Consider the following 19,611-nt stretch of genomic DNA (forward strand, 5'->3'; position numbering starts at 1 on the left):
TTCGGGGCGTCTCTCCTTCATGCGGCGCTGGCGAATCATGATCGATTCAATAGCTTGGGACCGGAACTGGCGCTGATAGCGATTGGACTCCTTTGCTATGGATATCAACATCTCCTTGGGGAGAAAGAGGAAGAAGAGTCCTTCCATATTACACCCGAGTGCTTGCGCGATCTCAGTTGGAGCTGCTGTGCAGTTGGTCAGACTTGCCGAAGGCAAATCGAGAGAGCTGCCTGCATTCAGCACACAGTTTTCAAAGTTAGCGGATCACACAAAGAGTTTGATGAATGCAAACCTGTACCGTACAGGATTATACTTACTTTCGGCTTCGAAGTATGTTGTCCAGCCCGTCTTCGCATACTCGCTCAGGTCCTCCTTGCTCATTCTGTCAAAGGGCGTACCCACCGACAAATCCACCGCATCTTCTTCATCACTTGTTTCCTCGGGATCACTAGCATCACTTGCAGAACGCTCGCTGGCCGCCTCCGCGTCAGAATAGTCGCCATCCTCCAATACAAAGTCGTCTTCGTCTCCAGACTCCATTCTGTCGTCACCCGTCGATAAATCCACCAGATTTGTCGCTGCGGCTACATGAGTCGGTCTCGGTGGCGTCGATGACGTTGGTTCAATAGTTGGAGCGGTGGACTTCCTGGCTCGTTTTTTTGTAGGTGCTGGTGATTGCTTGGCCTGAGCCTTAGCCGGTGTCGTGGATGGGGTCGTGGCCGGTGACTTGGGCGGCGTCACTGATGGAGTTTTGGTTGGAGCCTTGGGCGGCGGCGTGGATGAGGTCTTGCCAAGTGACCTGGGCGGCGCCTGGCCTGAAACCGTCGTAGACGATTTGCACGACGTCTTAGCTGGGGCTTTGCGTGGAGGTTTGGCTAGTGCCTTCGCCGGAGACTTGGTCTGAGCCTCCGCTGGTTTGGCCCGGGAGGTTGACTGAGCCTTGGTCGGAGGTTTTGTAGTTGATGCAGCAGGTTCCATGTTCAGCTGCTTCTCAACAGGCGCCGATGCAGATGCGGATCGCTTGGCAGGAGGAACCTCATCATACAAAACGTTTGGATATTAGCCACTAGATTGTAGGTCAGTACCATCCAATCGACATACCTTTCACGGGTAAATGCTTCCATACTTCATCTGGCCCATCGAAGTAGTCGACAAGATGCGTAGCGTTTGGTCTTCTTGACCAGCCTTCTGGCGTGAAGTATCGGTTTTGGCTGGATAGCCCTTTAGGTCGCTCGAATTGCCATCCTAACCTTTTTAGCTTCGTCCAGAGCTTGCCCCAAGTTATTGGCCGGATTTGCCTCCGCTTTGGCATGAGGCCGTTCTTGCTGATGTCCGTCCGATTCGCAAATGGCGCGAAATTTGCGCGCCGCTCGCTCTTCCTAAATCTCGAAAAAGTCGTAGCCACGAATTATTGACCCGAGGTTAGCAACGTGATTCTAAAACTTTAAATTTCAGTGGACACTTGAAGTTTGTATGGAAACACTTACGTTTTGTAATGAGGAAAATGGCCTTTTTGTTATCCTCTAGAATACAGGATACGAAAATTTATATCCTGTAGAATACAGGCGGCGGGGCTAGAGGGGTTAAGTTATGTACATTCTAATGTAGTAGTAAAGGAGACTCCGGATTGAGTCATCAAATGACAAAGGTTACTCCTTCCAATGGACGTTCGCATTATAATTTGGGGAACCGGGCCCAGGTACCCGGGGATATGCAGCTCCAGGGCAATTGTGAGAGTGACGGCAAGGTTGATGTGTTCCGTAGGCACTGCTGAGCGCGTTAATCTAGCGTTTCCGTTTGCAGGTTTGTAGCGCACGATGTGGACGAGCTATTGGCAGGGAACAGCAACAAATACCCTGATTTCGCTCTATCGACTTCACGCTGCAACCGTTTGCGGTTTACCATCTGGATCCGCTTTGCCTGTGCCACAGTGAAGCACCAAAGCAAATACTCGTCGGTATTGAAACCTGCCGTCACTTCTAGAACCTGACGGAGACATACTCTGGACTCAAGAGAGGGTAAGGTGTCAAGAAACGTATTAAGCAGTAGAATATTATAAAGGTCTGATATTTTTCAAATCTAAGATTTTAATATGTAAAAATTTCGCTAGCTTCTGAAATTTGGAGCTACTTTTGATATATGATTCTAATAAAAGTATAGCTACTACTACTATTATCATTACCTTCTGGTGGATAGCGACCTCTGGACCAGCATTTGCAGATTGCCTGCATGTTAAGCGTTTTAATTCTTCTGTTTTAGCCTAGCCCCGTGTCGCTTAGATGGCCGCTGCTTTCGTTGTCCTACATGGGCCAAATTTGCTAAAGAGGATGATTTTGGGTGGTCGACAATCAATAGTTGGCCGTATAGTACTACTAGTATAGTAGTGCTATCCCCCGAATCGCTAGAGTATTAATTTTGCTATGCTCTAATATAGGAGTTTGGCTAAAAATCGTGCTACTATCGATTCCTGAACGCGGATCTCAGGCTCATTATGATTGATAATATTTCAGCTAATTGTTAATCTTTTACAACACGTGAGTGGTGGATTAAAATCGATTAAGCAATCTTAAAAAAATAGTGATATCGTTTTAACTAATATTAAAAGAGTTAACAGGTACTGAAAGAGTTAAAAATAAGTGGTACTCAAAGAGTTATAAAAAAGTAGTACTGAAAGAGTTAAAAATAAGTGGTACTGAAAGAGTTAAACCACTTATTTCATGTGCTTTTAGAGGGCCGCTTGGATCTTTTACAGCTGTCATGGACGAAGACGATTGGATTAAATTTTGATTAGTGCATTTAGGCTGTCAAAAGAAGGATGTTACAGGGCCTCCCAGACTAGCAAAGCTAATAGCACTAGCCGCAAATTGTAAAGAGCCTTAACGTGCAAAGAGCTAATGATAATGTCTGCATAATATAACAATTAATCACCAATAGGCAACTTTTCTATAACAAAATTGAAACCTTTTTTTGACAGATAATAACGGAGGTCAGGACGCATTTGTAACGGTCTCAAGGTGGCGGGCGAAGTCTCCAAATGGTGAACGGCTCTTCCTCAAAGCAAGCGCAGTACCCACTCCGACCTTAAATAGGCTCTTCAAGCTGGGTTATACCGCTTGTAGCCTTACCTAAGACAAGGTGTCTTTACGTTTACCAGACTCGACGATGGGGCCACGAGGAGGCCAACAAGACGCATCGAGAAACAAGTATCATTCTTTGGATTGGTTATAAGGATGCCTAGCGATTGTAGCGAAGATAGAGCGGCATTGGCGATACAGTGAAACGATCAAATGTGAAGCGTACGAGTTCTCCAACATTTTGGCGGGAAAGTTCCACCGTCATATAAATAATTTATTTTCAGGGTGTTCGCCTGCTGTATCAATACGGGGGAACAACCCCTTACTTTCAGTAGTTGGTCCAGTATTTAAAAGATACTCCAACATTGGCTACGTGATGAAGACATAAATAAAACTCGCATTGGAGGTGAGCTATTACAGTTTATTGTTGAAATACGATTAAGTATTGAGACTGAACTAACTATTGTGTGCTGGATCTATGTAGGAAATAACCGAGAAAGAAGAGAAAAATCTGACATCTTTATAGACAAGCGAGGTAACGCTGCTTGGGCACTTGGCAGCTCCTACTAGAAATGGATCGCTCACGAAGGGTGGATGATTCCGACAAATGACTTGATGGACTGATGATTCCTTCTCGACAAATCTGACTTCTCCTAGTTGAGTGGTCAGCAATGGGCATCCATGAAATTCGTTGAGTAAATACGTGATCAGCATACCATCGAATAGAGTAGAGATCACTTGTACTTTCAAGCCTTAGTAACGGGGGGGTTAAAAAATAATAATTAAGAACATGCAATCAAAATATCTCGATCCATTAGCTTTTTTTAATATATGTTCTAAAAAAACTGTATAAAAATATTTAAACAAAGTGAGCAAACATACATTTTAAAATTTGAAGCCGCCCTATTGAGGAGGCGGATTTGAAGCTATAATCTGTACATATTTACTTAGCTCTTCTTAATAATGTGGATTAGCTTCACCAAGAAGACAGACAGTATTTCGCTAGGTACTTGTACAGCGGCACAAAAGGAATAGAAAATACATTTTTCTTTATCAACCAATCCCACAGCTTCATGCTTGGAGCCAATTGCATCACATCATTTTTGGCGGGAACTCGCATTATTCACTTCGATCCGAAAATGGACACCCCGGGCGACGCGTCTCCTCCGGCTTCGCCTTCTAACACCGGCTCTACAAACCTGCAGACCCCCGCTCCGGTGGCATCAGCTTCTCCTACACCTGGCGCATACAATACCACTGCTTCGCTCGCCAACGGCCTCGAGGACAGCGAGGCAGACAGCGACAACGATGACAGTCGTGGACGCAAACGGCGTCGCCTGCGCCGCGGTGACGCTCCTTCATCGACTCCTTCCAACGCCCCCGCGTCGCCAACACTGAGTCAGATCGCGAATGGAGATGACGCAGACGACGTAGATGACTTTGTCGTGGGGGGATATGGAGCGGGAGGAGGCGCAGGGAGATGACGACTATGGAGAGCAGGCCGAGGAGCTGGACGAGGAGATCGTAGACGAGCTGGACATCCAGGAGCGGGAGAGATACTACTTTAGTGAAGACGAACTGGATGACGACGCGGATGGAGAAGATCTGGGCGAGAACGCAGAGATGTAGGGCGCTGGAAGGTCGCGTTTCTTAAGGATACCGTCTCATTTCATTGTTCTTTATTATACAGGGACTACCGCCGCATGGAGACACTGGATCGCTACGACACTGCCATGCTTGACACGAGACAGTATGATGACATGGATCGGGACACACGCAGAGCCGTCGAGGACGAGCTGAACCGCCGAGACGCACGTAATGGACGCATCGCCCAAGTGCTCCAAGAAGACCAGGAAATGGAGCACGACGATACCCACAGACGGCGATTCCGACGACGACAGGATGGAGACGCAGACTTGGGCGGCACAGCAGACGAGGGCAACGAAGATTTCATCAACTTGGAGCACTTCGACGTGCCTCTACGCGAGTGGATCGCCACCGAGACCCCAAGAAACGAGATCAAGAGAAGGTTCCGTAACTTCCTGAACTCCTTCTTGGACGGCAGAGGGAGACTGGTGTATCACGAGAAGATCGTGCAGATGGCGCAGCGTAACGAGCAGTCGTTGGAGATCGAGATCGGCGACGTGATCCACAGCATGTCGATGGTGGCCGCGTGGCTGGTGGAAGCCCCCAAGGACATGCTGGCCATCTTGGACGAGGTGGCGCAGGACGTGGTGCTCGCCCTGTTCCCGTACTACGCGACCATCCACCAACAGATCTACGTGCGTATTCTGGATCTGCCGGGCACGGAGCGACTGCGCGACTTGCGTACTGCGCACCTGAACTTCTTGATCAAAGTCTCAGGCGTGGTGACGAGACGTACATCAGTGTTCCCGCAGCTGCAGCTGGTCAAAGTCAACTGCCCTGGCTGTGGCGCCGTGCTGGGTCCGTTCACGCAGCAGAGTCAGCAGGAAGTCAAGCTCAACGCCTGTCCCGAGTGTCAGTTCCGCGGCCACTTCCCCGTTAACAGCGAGCAGACCGTGTATCGTAATTTCCAGAAGATCACGCTGCAGGAATCACCTGGCAGTGTGCCTCCAGGTCGTGTGCCTCGCTCGAAGGACGTGGTGCTGGTGGGAGACCTCATCGACAAGGCGCGACCTGGAGACGAGATCGCAGTGACCGGCATCTACACCAACACGCCAGACCCGACGCTCAACTTACGCGACGGCTTCCCTGTCTTCCGTACTGTGATCGAGGCCAACCACGTCGAGCGTCGTGCGGATGTGCTGGGTAGTCAGTTGCTCACTGCAGAAGACAAGAAGCAGATCTTGCGACTGGCGAAGCAGCCGGATATTGCGCAAAGGATCATCAACAGCATCGCGCCGTCCATCTACGGCCATCAGCAAGTCAAGACGGCGTTGGCACTGGCCTTGTTTGGCGGTAAACCCAAGTTCATCAAGAACTCGCGCGTGCGTGGCGACCTGAACGTGCTGATGGTGGGAGACCCCGGTACAGCCAAGTCGCAGTTTCTCAAGTTCGCCAAGCAGACGGCTCCTCGTGCAGTGTACTCGACAGGCAAAGGTGCTTCAGCTGTGGGTCTGACGGCTGGTGTGTCTCGCGATCCCTTCACGAAGGAGTGGGTACTGCAGGGCGGAGCGTTGGTGCTGGCAGACAAGGGCGTGTGTCTGATCGATGAGTTCGACAAGATGAACGAGCAGGACCGCACGAGTATTCACGAAGCCATGGAGCAGCAGAGTATCTCGGTGTCAAAGGCCGGTATCGTCACGTCGCTGCAGGCTCGTTGCTCGGTCATTGCAGCGGCGAATCCTATTGGCGGTCGGTACAACGCTGCGCGGACGTTCGCGGAGAATGTGGAGCTCACCGACCCGATCCTGCAGCGTTTCGACCTGCTCTGTGTCCTGCAGGATAAAGTGGACCCTGTGGATGACGAACGGCTAGCAGATTTTGTAGTCTCCAGTCACATGCGCAGTAACTCGAAGAAGAAAAGGCCGGAAGACGACGACGAAGAAGAGACCGCCGACGAGGAAGATGAACTCAGTGCCATGACGCAGTCCATGCAAGTGGGCGACAGTGATGCGAGCATGACACTGGACCAGGAGCTACTGCGCAAGTACATTTTGTACGCTCGGACGTTCGTGAATCCGGTGCTCGCGAGCGGACTGGACACAGGCAAAATAGAAGCGTTCTACGCGCAGCTTCGACGTGCGTCGCAGCACACGGGCGCTGTTCCCGTGGCTGTGCGACACTTGGAGTCGCTCTTCCGCATGGCCGAAGCTCACGCTCGCATGCACCTGCGCGACACGGTGGGCGATGAAGACTTGGCGCTGGCTATCCGAGTGCTGACCGAGAGTCTGTGTGACGCCCAGAAGTTCACCTTCAAGCGGCAATGGCGACGTCTCTTCCGACCGTACTTGACGTATCGTCAGGACAATAACGTGCTGCTGCTTCACGTGCTGCACGAGTTGTTCAAGTCTGCGCACGCCTACCAGCAACTGCGCATGCAGACGAATGTCCAGGCAGGCCAGCGCAGTCACAAGGAGACAGCGCTGACAGTTCTTCGAGACGATCTGCTGTCCAAGGCTAAGTCTGTGGGCATCTACGACCTGAGCGAGTTCTACGAGTCTGCGGCGTTCACCAAAGCAGGCTTCCACATTGACGAGGCCTCCAACTCCATCATCAAAGACATTTAAAACACAGGTGAGACAGCAGCTAAGAGGGGCATGCTCATGTAAGTACAAGTACACGTTAGAGAGCCTTGCCGTTGTACACGAGCTGGTTGATTTTCTCCGGCAGCAGTTCCGCCATTTCTCGACAGATTTGCAGCTCGGACTGGAAGCTGCGACGGAGCTCCTGGCCTTGCTCTCCGTGGTGCTTGGTCTCGTACTTGCGCACGAGCTCCGTCACCGCCTCGTGATACGCGAGACTCTGTCGCCAATACCCTACGGTCTTGGCCGTGTCGGACGGCAACGAGATCTTCCCGCAGGCATGAGCAAGTCCGAAGTAGCCAAGTAACAAGGTCCGGAACTCGTTGGGAGACAGAGCGTCCCCTGGAGGGAGACACACCTCCTTCCCTCCACGCAGCACACCAACTCGGACTGGATCTTCAGCTGCGTTGTCCGTGCTGGTTGACGGGTAGTAGAGCAGTAGGAACTGCTGGTAGCACTGCACCGCCTTGACTAGGTACGCCATGGCTCTGTCTCCCGCCTCCTTCAACTCGAAGACGTCGGCGTTGATCTCGGCGCACTCGAAGTACAGTTCTTGCAACAGGTCCGTAAAGGCGCGTTCGTTCAGCGTATCGCCCAGCATCGGCGTCAGTAGAGCGAGACGTCGTCTCTGCATGGCCACACGACGTCCTCGGGCGTCTTCGAACGGGAGAAGGCGCCGGTACAAGGCGCTTTCTCGCTGTAAGAGACGCACGTGTTGCGTCACGAAGCCGTCCAGGACGAACACTTGTCGAGCTTGCGTGCACGCGCGTAGCCCCATCTTGAACACGTCGCGCGCGTGGTCGAAGGACTCCACACTGGACGGCGGAACAAACGTCATGTCAAAGCTCTCTTGTGTCTGCTCTAACGTCGCTAACGTCGCTTCCATGCTGCTGGGTCGAGGCAGGACTGTATCCCCCTCATCAACGTCAAACCCTTCCCTCCTCAAGCCTGCTAGACGCAGCGTCGTCACGTGCAGGCGACTCCACGTCGCGTAGATCTCAGCAGTCAGCAGCTTTTGGTCTTCCTCGTCCTTCTCTCCATGATGCAGCAGCATATATTCACTCGCCTTCAGACACGTCGCCGCGTCTCGGGGGTTGTCGGTGTCCAGATAGAACTCCACGAGCTTCAGAGCATTGCGGACCCACTCGTACGCCCCTGCGAACCTCAACGTCTCTCCCTTCTGCGCATCGTCCACACACTGCAATAGTTGCAGCTCCAATGTGGACAAGCAGAACGTGGCCGACTCGTCCGCCAGACCCAAACCCCCATATACTTGGGCCAAGTAAAAGTGCGTCTGCGTCTGTGTCGCTGCCAGCGCGTCGTCCTGATGGTCCTGATACGTCGCACTCAGCCTTTGGCTTGACGTCAGATAGCACAGCGCTCTCAGCAGCCTCGACCTGTTCGACCAGAGAACTCCAAGCTGGTTCAGCAGCTCTGCCACGTACACGACGAGCTCCTGGTGCTCGTTCTTCATCTCCACGCTCGGCAACTGCTTGAGTACGCTGGGGACGTCCTTGCCTGCCTCCGATTGGCCGTCATCTGACGTGATCGCTGTCGTGAAGGTTACCAGCTCTGGAAAGAAGAAGTTCGCGGCCTCTTCCAGTGCCGGCTGGGCGTCTAGCACACAGATCAAGGCGTTAATTACGGGGACAAATTATGCTTAATAAGATAAATGCTACGTACTGTGTGGCTCTTCTACTGTTAGGAATGTGGCACCGAGTTTGGCGGCTGCAATGGCGTCTTCCTGAAGGAAAAATGATACACTTTTAGTGTTGTGGTAAATTCTGAAGCGCTTAGAGACTCCCACACACCTCTGGAGGCAGAGACGTAGACCGTAGCTTCTGTAGGACCTCGATCATGCGGTAGTGGGACGCGTAGGGCGTCGTTTCCGGGCATTCTTCCTGTTGTTTCAGCGCAAAAGAGAGTGTTTATAAGTGTATTTACTGACGTTGATATGGAGTTGTAGAAACCATGAGCACGGGGGCTGGTAAAGAGGATCAAGGTGGGCCTAACGCACCAGCGAAATAGCATCAAGACGTCGAAGGAGCGCGTGGAAGTCCTCGGGTAGATCGCTCATGTTTCCCGGGAGTCCTGCTGAAATTTTTTCAATACCAAAATGAAAGGGAGTATCGTATTATTACAAATGTAGGTGTGAGTTCGAATGAAATATTACTTCAACGTAGCCCTTCTTCCTACGACGCATTCATCCATGACGGCAAGTTGCTGTCTCCTTGGGACGTTGTAGAAGCTGGTAGCGACGGCGTTTGCAGCGACTCTTTCGAAATTGGCTGCACGATGGCGTGGAACGGCACCGCCTCTTTCGGTATTTGTGGGTCCGTGACGGTGATTGGCAATGTTGCAACAGGAATACGGATGGTCTCAGTGTTGCAGCGTGGCGCGCTGTTGTTGCCGAAGATGAAGATAGCGAGGATCTGTAGTATCGCCATGACAATGAGCGCCACACCTTCGATGATAATGAGGAGGCTATCGTTGCAGTCGCATTGCTGGTTTCGAGTCTTGCCCAAAATCGCGGTCATGATGCCGCTAACGGCGAAGATGCAGGCACGACCGAGTCGGTACCGCATGAAGCCGAAGAAGAAGAAGAAGATTTCCCACTTGGACTCACCGAAGGCCAGTAGAAATCCGAAGCAGACGCCTAAGAAGCAGAGACAGCCGAACTGCGCTTGAGTGTCCGCCGACGAGACCGACAGCCTCAGCGTGTTGAAGCCCGCGCATGCCACGATGAAGAGCAGGAGACCCACGACAGCGCTCACGAAGCGCAACAATCCTTTCGCAGTGAGCAACGCCATATTGATGTCTGACAGGGAGACTAGAAATATGGAGAAGCAAACGACATGCCTTTCTCGGGCGATAATAGGCAGACAGACCAACGGCTAGCTAAAACATGTCGGGTGAGTGGAATATGCGATGATTCTCGACGAAACGTATGCCCTCAGCCATCGCATCACTTTAAAAATCACGCGCCGGCTAAGGTTTTCTTTTTTTCTTCCTCCGCGTCGATTGGAACATGGTTTATTCGATGGAAAGACGACATGCTATCGACTCTAAATGCCAAGTATCCAGAACTCTTCACCTTAGTAATGCCCCCTTGGAACATCTAAAAGAAGCTTACATCGCTTAGCCACTTCATGATCCCATGATGCCCCCTTTCTTCCACTTTGAAATTGGCGAGATCTCCGACGTCTATGACTTGTTGCAGACCCTCATGAGACTCATCAAACTTATCGCTGTAGTGTCACTAACTCAAGTCGCAACAGCGTTGAAGACCCGCCTGAATGGCTGGTACGTCTGCTCTGACTTAACTTTTTCGGATGAAGGAAGTACCGGAGACCTGGTGGCTGAGTGTGCTATGTACAATGCACCACTGTGCTACCCTGGTATCTGTGATGCCTCCGAAGCAAGTGAAAAGACTATCGAGATTTTCGTGAAGCGCATGCTCGCAGTGGATGGAGATATCGAGAGCGCCACGAATGTTTGGGTTCTTCAAGGCGGACCTGGCGACTCGTCCACTGCGATGGAGTCTTTGATGATTGATCTGCATCAACAGCTTGACGGTGCAGTCAACGTATACACGATGGACCATCGAGGCACAGGTCGCAGTACGTTTCTAGACTGTGTGGCGGCTCAAACGATGACTACCGGTTCACCCGAGGGCTCAAAAATCGACCCCTTTGAAGTGCCTGCGTGTGCACAAGACTTGCAGTTCAAGTATGGAGATCTGGCCTCTTTCTCGGTAACCAGTGCAGCTACAGATCTCGCCACGTTCATTGCCGACTTCACGAACGGAGCCAACACTACTGTATACGGCGTGAGTTACGGTACTGCGCTAGTAGAACGCCTCATTCATCTCGACCCTCCGACAGTCACGGGATATGTTGTCGACAGTATTGCGACTTCATCTGGAGCTCCAGCAGACAAGTTTGAGTATTTTTCGACCTGGAACATCGACTTTGGTGACATCGGAGACAGATTCCTCGCGCTCTGTGAGCACAACAACGAATGTGCTGCTCGTTTCGAGCCCAGAGGGCTTCAGAACACGCTCCAGGATGTCCTTGCAGCGTTCGACAATGACCCTAATTCGACGTGTGCTTCGCTCATGAACGATGTCACAAGTGACTTACGGTACGAACCACCGTCGCTGATCCTACGAGGAGCATTGAGTGCATTGTTGGGGCGATCAACGTTGCGGAAGCTCATCCCTCCGGTCGTGTACCGCTTGAATCGCTGCACTCCCGAAGACGCTCAAGTGTTGACGTATTTCATCTCGATTCTCAACGCAGAGATAGTTTATTCCAGTCAGGACGATGCCTTTTACTCGCCGTTATTGTATTATGTCATCATCTTCTCCGAGATGTGGGAATCGCCGTCCCCTTCGATTGAAGAGATGCGAGCTCGGTTTACTGACGCGCGTATCTCGGACAGTGAAGTGTACATGAACACGCCTTTATACTGCGCGTTCTCCAAGGAGAACTCGACGGTGTGCAAGGAACTGAACGTGAGTAACTATGTCGGCCAGGGCATCATCTACGAACATGACGAGTACTGGAACACAAGTGCCAGAATCCCTGCACAAGCCAGTGTTTTACTGTTGAACGGAAAGCTGGATCCCATGACATCGTACAAGTACGCAGAGTACTTACTGGAAGCTCTTGATGGGGACAGTAAGGAGTTGATCACGTTCGAGTATTCAGTCCACGACACGATTTCTTCCACTGCTCTGGTAGTAGATGGCGATCATACATGCGGACTGGATCTGCTTGTCTCGTACGTGAAAAATAATGGCGACCTGAAGAGGATGAACAAGTCATGTGTGGAAGACCAGCCCGAGTTCAACCTCACTGCGCCGTCTGAAGTCGTTCACGCAGTCTTGGGTACAACGGACGCGTACGACGGAGCTTACGATTCGAATCTGCGCTCAAGCGATTGGCTCTTTACCGGGGTCACAGGAAGAGAGAAGACGTCATATTAACTCTGTAATCGACACGAATATAGACCCTGCAATACTGCAGATTGTAACTGTACACCTCCCACCATCGTATTGTGGTACTTTGAAGAACTCAAAGAGTTCTCCGGCTTCTGCACGAGAGTTTCTGCTGACGTCGACTAGATTTAAACGAAATTAGAACCGTCGTAGACACTTGGGTGAGAGTTCCGGAATTCTACCGATATTCGCCCATCATCAAAACCTCGAGTCCAGCCAAAGTGTTTTCCTTCAGTGTCATCCGACAAGGTTATAAACACAGTCATGGTCATGTCCTCGATCTGCTTTTAGCATTCTTATAAATGTGAGTGAACGTAGCGAGTAGCACGAACGAACATGCTCCTTTCAAGAAGAGCACGTAAGCCAGTCACTTCCATTGACCACCACATAGTGAAACCTTCTTGATTGTTCAATGAACACCCATAGCACATGGCTCTGCCGTCGTGTCTGTCGTGCTACGTCGTGCTGTGTGCAGCGAAAAGCGATAGTTTCGACAGCCGAACATCTCGTTCCGCCAAGCCCGCGATAATCTCTGCTTTCAACGTAATTCCCTCGTATTCAAGCCGTACGAGCATCGACTCCAATACAAATGTGCATCTCATCACGCCTGATAGTAAATCCTTTGTTGTTGTCAAATCCAAGTACTACATTTCGAAATGAACCGGTAATTTGCTCTTACATAGCTTGTATTCCTCCTTCACGCTCCATATTCAGTCCACTTTGGTATCTATACATCGCATAGCCAACGTGTGACACAGCTGCGACTAGCGAATAGCAGGGCATGTAGTTCTAACGCTTCCTGTGTGTATTGGAGAGTCGTAGAGTGGCATTCTTTAACAATTGCACCTCGTCCTGAACATTCGTATCCGCACGAGAATGACCCAGGGAATCCAAAAACCCACACTGCCAAATTTTGGTAGGATAAGCAAAAATCTTTGTGTCGAAAGTGGAGAAAGCTTCTGTCCAAGGTATAAAACTTCATAAGATTTCTTCCGCAAGTCCTTCCATTAGCTTTATACTCAAGCATAAAAATCTTTTACTTGTGTTTCAGTCCAGCGAGGAACATGCACTACTTGTATCGTCGGTTGTTGTCTTCTCCATCTTCACCTTCTTCGTCACTCTCGTCGTCACTGTCTTCTTCTTCATAATCGTACTCGTCCTCGAGTTCCTGACCAGGTTCGATTCCCCGCGGCAGATCCTCCAGCACCTCCTCAATCTCCGCAATAACCTCCGTCACTAACGGCTCAGTGTCGTTGGGAAACACAGCCCTCATATCTCCTCGATGGTCCACCAGAAACTTGTCAAAGTTCCACGTAGGCGCCACCGATGTACTGTACTTGTCTGCGATCTTCTTAAAGAACGGGTGGGCCTTATCCCCCGCCACTGGCGTCCTCTCGGCAATAGCGAATGTGACGCCACAATCCGCATATCGTTTCAAAATATCATCGACCTTTCCAGGTTCTTGACCGGCGAAGTCGTTGGACGGTACCGCGACCACTATAAGACCCTGCTCGCTGTACTTCTCGTGCAATGCCTGCAGCTGCTTCAATTGGCCAGCGTGGCCGCATTTCGACGCTGTATTGACCACCAATGCAGCCTTGAAGCGGAAGTCTTGGGGTGTCAATTGACCATTCGATGGCTGGATGGTGGCAAATTGGAGCACGTTCGAGAAGCCTTGCGTTGCAGACGAGAAGCAACGGTTCTCGTGCGACTGTTTGATGGAGACAAGACTCTGGATACGCGCTGTGAGCAATGGGGAGCGCTGCAGGCGAAGCACACGACGCGATGCAGCCATAACCACAGGTCTCCAGTAATTTTTATGCGAAGGTGGATACATCGAAGTGGTGAAACATAGTATTCGGTGGCGGTAGCTGGTCGGTGGCATTTTAAACTGTAGCCATTTTGTTGTCGAGATTCTTCAGCTAACATGGGTGCAGGCGTATCAACGAAGGCGTTCAAAGAGTTTGATGCCGCGTTGAAGGATACAGAAGTCACGGGGAAGTTGGCGGTGAGGGATTGCGATCTGTTTGCTCTTCCTCCGGAGGTGCTGGAACGAGCTACACACTTGACAGAGTTGCGCCTTGAACATGCAAAACTGAAACATTTGCCGGCAAGTTTCGGTAGTCTGATACTTCTCGAGTAAGCTTTTACTAGTAATTTTGTATCCACTTTCATCTTACATGTGCGTCCATTCAATTACCCACAGACGGTTGTCACTCGCGGGCAACAAGCTCGAGACTTTACCGCTGTCATTCCATGAGTTGCAGCGTCTAGAGGAACTGGATCTCAGTTGCAACGCGCTCAGCTCACTTCTGGGTAATTTCTGCAATCTCGGGTCGCTACGTCGATTATGCATGTACGAAAACGCACTCAAGAAGTTGCCAAGAGAATTCGGCGCGTTGAAATCTCTTGAGGTGCTGGACATGCACAACAACGCACTGAAAAGACTGCCCAAGTCGTTTCCCTGTCTGACCAGCCTCACGCGACTCGAGTTAAGTCGCAACAAGCTCCGTAAATTACCTCAAGCATTCGGCAACTTAAGTGCACTTCTAATCTGCAACCTCGGACGAAATATGCTGCGGGAACTGCCCGATTATTTCGGAATGCTGGGCGCTCTGGAGGTGCTATCATTATCGTACAACGCACTGTACAAACTTCCTGCTTCCTTTGCAGAGCTCACCGGTCTCAAGAATTTATCGCTAACAGGCAACAGGATCGAGTGCTTCCCGGCCCAGATCAGCTCCCTTACAGCACTGGTTACTCTGACGTACGCTGAGAACCGACTTCGACTGTGGCGACCTGGCGAGAAGAGTATTCTAGACGAAGAAGCACCAGAAAGTGTCTACAAATTGGGTACTAGCGACGAGGAGGACACGAACGAAGTCGGTATAACCCCCAGTAACCCGCTAGTTACACTTGCCGCCATCCAATACCTTGATCTGAGCGATAACGCACTGGAGTACCTCCCATCACGCGGCTGGGGACGACTAGAGACGCTTCTGCACTTGAAACTTAGTCGCAATCGACTTCATTTAATACCCCCAGAAGTTGGGAGTCTGCCGAGGCTTCAGCGACTCGATATCGCAGCGAATAAACTGAAAACTCTACCAAGCTCTCTCTTTAGCAACAAGTCATTAGCGTATCTCGACGCCCAACAGAACACTCTGCAAGAACTTCCAGACAATGCTGGCGAATGTGAGGCTCTTGTGAGGCTTGTTTTGACGAAAAACCGGGACCTACGCGGCCTCCCTCGCAGCATCTGTCGCCTCGCTCTGCTGGAAGAACTGCGCGTGGACAAATCTTGTTTCCTAGCGCTAGGAGAGGAGCTGACTGCGTTCTGCAGAGAGCTGGCCTACTTCTCAGCCGAATAACGATTGCATAGAAATGGGAGGTACGCCTGAAGAGCTTCCAGTAGCACGATGATTTCACCTTGAGCTGCGACGAAAACTTGCCAACTGGAGCGCTGTGAGGCCATTTCTGTCGAGAATTTGAGCAATATTTGGCCTCGCTAGCAGTAGACGGACACAACGTTCGAAGACCGCAAGAGATCGTTGTAGATGGTGGGTCAGTAAGGTGCATCGCCTAACATCGCGGAGCTGTCCAGCCTGCCTGCAATGAACATCAGTGTCGAGTTTTAGTGTCAGCGTGTTGCAGAATTGTAGCCATGTTGACATTCGCCGTCTGTATCGACCAGATTTCTGCAATGCGTGTACAAGTGACGGAAGAATGCGCTGTTGCAAGACCGTGAAGTTCTGCTTTAGAGCTGTTCATCAAACTTGCTGGAACGAAGTTGCGCGGTCGGCCGCAGCAGCAACACAGACAGCATTGGTCGTCGCTCACCTCGTCGTCTTCGTTCACCTTCCACCAGACAACACATTCCCACTGCAAATTGACAAAACTATGAGAATGCACATATAGCAATTTTTAAAGTTCACATTCGACATCATTTTTTTAATTCAATGTAAGGTGTTTGAGCCCATTTTCACCTACACCAACTTCTCTGTAGCCGTGGGCGATTGGTGAAACGAAGCATGCGTTTGCTTGTACATGTCCACGAGGTGCTGACCACTGGTCGTCGGAGGGTACTTGGCCGGGCTCTCTTCACTCACACAGCTGGGAAAGCACTCTACCTGACACGTGAAGTTGGGCTCATAGAAGAACGGGACGGAGTAGCGCTCCTTGCCCGACACATTGACGACTCGATGCAGCGTCGACTTGAAGATTCCGTTGGTGAATCTCTCGGCCATATCTCCGATATTCACCACAAATGCGTCATCACGCGGTGGGACATCGACCCATTTGTCCTCATGGAAGATCTGCAGGCCGCCAGTCATGTCCGTGGACAGCAACGTAATGAGACCGTAGTCAGTGTGAGCCCCCGCCCCGAACACTCCGTTGTCCACGTCGGACTTCTCGGGGGCGTAATGCAGCAGCCTCAAGGCTGCCATGGGCTTGTCGAACATCCCTGGACCGTCAAACTTCCCCTTCTCTCCAGCAGCGTCAGCGAAGAGTTTGGCTACATTGAAGCCCAGTTCGCACATGGCTACATGGTACGTCTCCATTGTCTCTTGGAATGTAGGGAGCTTTGCCTTATCAGGGAAGACGTTGGGCCCATGGAGAGGCAACTTCATCTCGTCACTGTCCAAAGGAACGTGACGACAGATGTAGTAGCCTTCCTTGGTGTCTCCTCTGGTCTGCACTGACGGGTCAAGTGTCTCCTCGTTCATTAGCGTGTAACCGCGCATGTATTTGTTGGCCAGAACCTTCTGCTTCTCCTCCAGAGGCTGGCTGAAGAATGTAGCCATCTCCTTGTACACTTGAGCCTTGAGTGCGTCAGATATGCCGTGGTTCACGAGGTAGAAGAAACCCACGTCGGTGCAGGCGCGACGAAGCTCTTCTGCAGCATTGGGGCTGGAGAAATCGACTTCGGGGATGGCTAGCTTCATCAGCGGAGACGTACAAGGTCCTGATGCGCAGCGCGTCACAGGGCTTCACTTTATTTTTTTATTATTATTTTTTAAATACTAGTACTAATAACGGGTTCTTCCGAATAATATACAGGTATAATAGTATTAGTATACCACATTTCGTAGTCATTCTAATCGAAGGGTACTATATTATGATGGTATTATAATTCACAAACTAACTCGCCATCACTGGCGTCGTCTTGCTGAACGCCTTCCTCTTGGTTAGGCTCTACCATATTCTGCAGTATCCACTTTGCACAAAACGAATCACCATAGACATCATGTTTCGCTATGTGCCATTTCTCGTAAGCATTGTTGAAACCCCCACCACCTATAGACTTAAGGAACATATCGTCTGGTACGCACTACCACGCCTTCATGACCCAGCCAGCTACTTCCCTCACGGAAGGTGGGCGTGGGCTGCCACCACGCGTGTACTCTACACGGTCGGAAGTTTTCCATTCGTTAATAAGAGGTGCCATGCTGTCTTTAAAAGACTTGTAAATGCCCATATCTCCAGCTTGCAGATATGGCGTGCAGCCACCAGGCACATCAATCATGTCAGTCGTTTTGGCTGCACATCTCGCCTTGATCGCCTTCGAAATATGAGCGCTCATATTGTCCCAAACGAGAGCTTTGCCGGGCAAATGATCCATCAGCACCCGGAAATACAAGATCCAGCCATCGTTTGAGCAGCGTGCTGTTAACCCATACCCTGTTTTGTGTTACTACATGCACTCCGTCGATTTTGTCTATTATCGAGCTACTAATATCAGTAGTACCGGTAGTGCCATTTTTTTCAAATGACAAGCGAGGGCAATTTTGCTCTGTCCGCAGACACGGCCAGCACTGCAGTGACCCTCACCGACGCAAACCCCGTCGAACGAAGCACAACATGACGCGAGCCTACAAAATCCACCGTTTCACATCGAAGATCCTCGAACTATACAGCGGTTTCATCCATGAGTACCGTTCGTGGCAAATTAAACCGTGTCTTGAGGTGGGTGAGGTAAGCCATGAAGCGGACGGCACGTCGAACAAGTTCCACATCGGTTAAAGTGGTAGGATTGGTCGTGCGACGTAAGGAGAGTCCGTATCGATGCATAGACGCGCTCAGCCACCGCTCAGATGCAGCAAAAGAGTCATCATTCAGCACGGTTCGGGTGTGGTGGACAGCAGCTGCCTGGATTCACTGCCTCGACACCTTGTGATGCTCGGAGCGCATGTAAACAATTTCGTCGAAGAGCATGTCCTCGATTTCACCAAGTCTAGGACGAGCACCGGCACCCCTCAGCCGTAATAGGTCGCTCGAGGCTTGCCTGATGGCTTCACGATTCTTGTACCAGTAGCGGATCTGGGCCGCGGAGATCTTCCATCCCTTTTTAGCAGCAAAATGACTGAACGCTCGTGAGAGAACGCCGTCGGCGTAGCGGTCAATCCAGTCAAGGGCCTCTTTCTTCTCGGCAATACTCTCGGGGACGCGCTGACTGGGCATAGTGCTGATGTTTTTGCTTGCTGGTTGTAGGGCTCTTCGCTAAAGTGAAAGTGAGGGCCGAAGGCAGGGCACTGGCTGTAATCGATAATATCTGGAGGGTTTTGTAACTAAGGTTAATCTTGGCGAAATCGTATTTTATTAGGAGGGGTTTTCAATTTGGAGATGATATTTTATTCGGAAGAATACGTTAAATGTTGTGCATGTTCTACTGTGCTTTTGGCAAATCGGATGGTAGGAGATAAGATTTATCGTGGTTGACTTAATTTGCGGATAGGAAATGCATGAGCTTGTCCACCGCTCAGATAAGATTTATCACGCTAAAACTTCCCCGAAAATCGAAACAAGTCCGTTTTGCCGGTTTATACCGGCAAAATGAGTGGTTGGTGCCTTTTAACCAGCACCAACCTCTCACTATCCAATCGCCCTCATACCGTACTCCAAAGATCTTTGGTGGCGAGCCGTTGCCCTTCTTCACGTATACAACATTCCACTTCATGAATCGGTGCTGCTAGGTTCTAAGCTGCGGACTACTCGACCTTTGTATTCTCTATATCGGAGTGATGGAGTAGTCAATGGCAATCAAGAACAAAAGGAGAAGCGTACCAGGTGACCATCAGCGGTGCTCAAATTTGTGAAAGCGTATGTGGAGAGCCACCCGACCTTTTATATAGATGAGGTTAAAATTTGCTGTTTACATGCTTTCCTCTTGTGGTGGAGTGGCCCTCGCAAAACTTACGATCCAATCTCACACACCGTGCCCCGGACTACCGACTGACGGAGGGGTACTCCGATAACCGCGGGGTTGCTGAGGGCTCACCTTGTGTACCCATCGGTGGATCTGGTTACA

The 19,611-nt window shown here is 50.7% G+C and overlaps 4 protein-coding genes across 4 annotated transcripts; 3 read left to right on the forward strand and 1 right to left on the reverse strand.

The window, feature by feature from the left end:
- Positions 1-4,213: 4,213 nt before the first annotated feature.
- Positions 4,214-7,285, forward strand: PITG_11812 (DNA replication licensing factor Mcm2, putative; the record flags this gene model as incomplete). Its single annotated transcript, XM_002901259.1, has 3 exons — positions 4,214-4,504; positions 4,551-4,699; positions 4,765-7,285. 3 exons carry the CDS (start codon positions 4,214-4,216, stop codon positions 7,283-7,285), a joined length of 2,961 nt encoding a protein of 986 aa, XP_002901305.1.
- A 55-nt stretch (positions 7,286-7,340) lies between these two features.
- PITG_11813 (uncharacterized protein) lies at positions 7,341-9,377 on the reverse strand (the record flags this gene model as incomplete). Its single annotated transcript, XM_002901260.1, has 5 exons — positions 7,341-8,756; positions 8,868-8,917; positions 8,984-9,044; positions 9,112-9,201; positions 9,318-9,377. The coding sequence occupies 5 exons, from the start codon at positions 9,375-9,377 to the stop codon at positions 7,341-7,343; spliced, it is 1,677 nt and encodes a 558-aa protein (XP_002901306.1).
- Positions 9,378-10,526: 1,149 nt separating this feature from the next.
- PITG_11815 (serine protease family S33, putative) lies at positions 10,527-12,172 on the forward strand (the record flags this gene model as incomplete). Its single annotated transcript, XM_002901261.1, has 2 exons — positions 10,527-12,085; positions 12,139-12,172. 2 exons carry the CDS (start codon positions 10,527-10,529, stop codon positions 12,170-12,172), a joined length of 1,593 nt encoding a protein of 530 aa, XP_002901307.1.
- A 2,057-nt stretch (positions 12,173-14,229) lies between these two features.
- On the forward strand, positions 14,230-15,673 carry PITG_11816 (uncharacterized protein; the record flags this gene model as incomplete). Its single annotated transcript, XM_002901262.1, has 2 exons — positions 14,230-14,441; positions 14,509-15,673. 2 exons carry the CDS (start codon positions 14,230-14,232, stop codon positions 15,671-15,673), a joined length of 1,377 nt encoding a protein of 458 aa, XP_002901308.1.
- Between the last annotated feature and the right edge of the window lie 3,938 nt (positions 15,674-19,611).

The sequence above is a fragment of the Phytophthora infestans genome, genomic scaffold (genome assembly GCF_000142945.1).
Source record: "Phytophthora infestans T30-4 supercont1.21 genomic scaffold, whole genome shotgun sequence".
Taxonomy (NCBI): domain Eukaryota; phylum Oomycota; class Peronosporomycetes; order Peronosporales; family Peronosporaceae; genus Phytophthora; species Phytophthora infestans.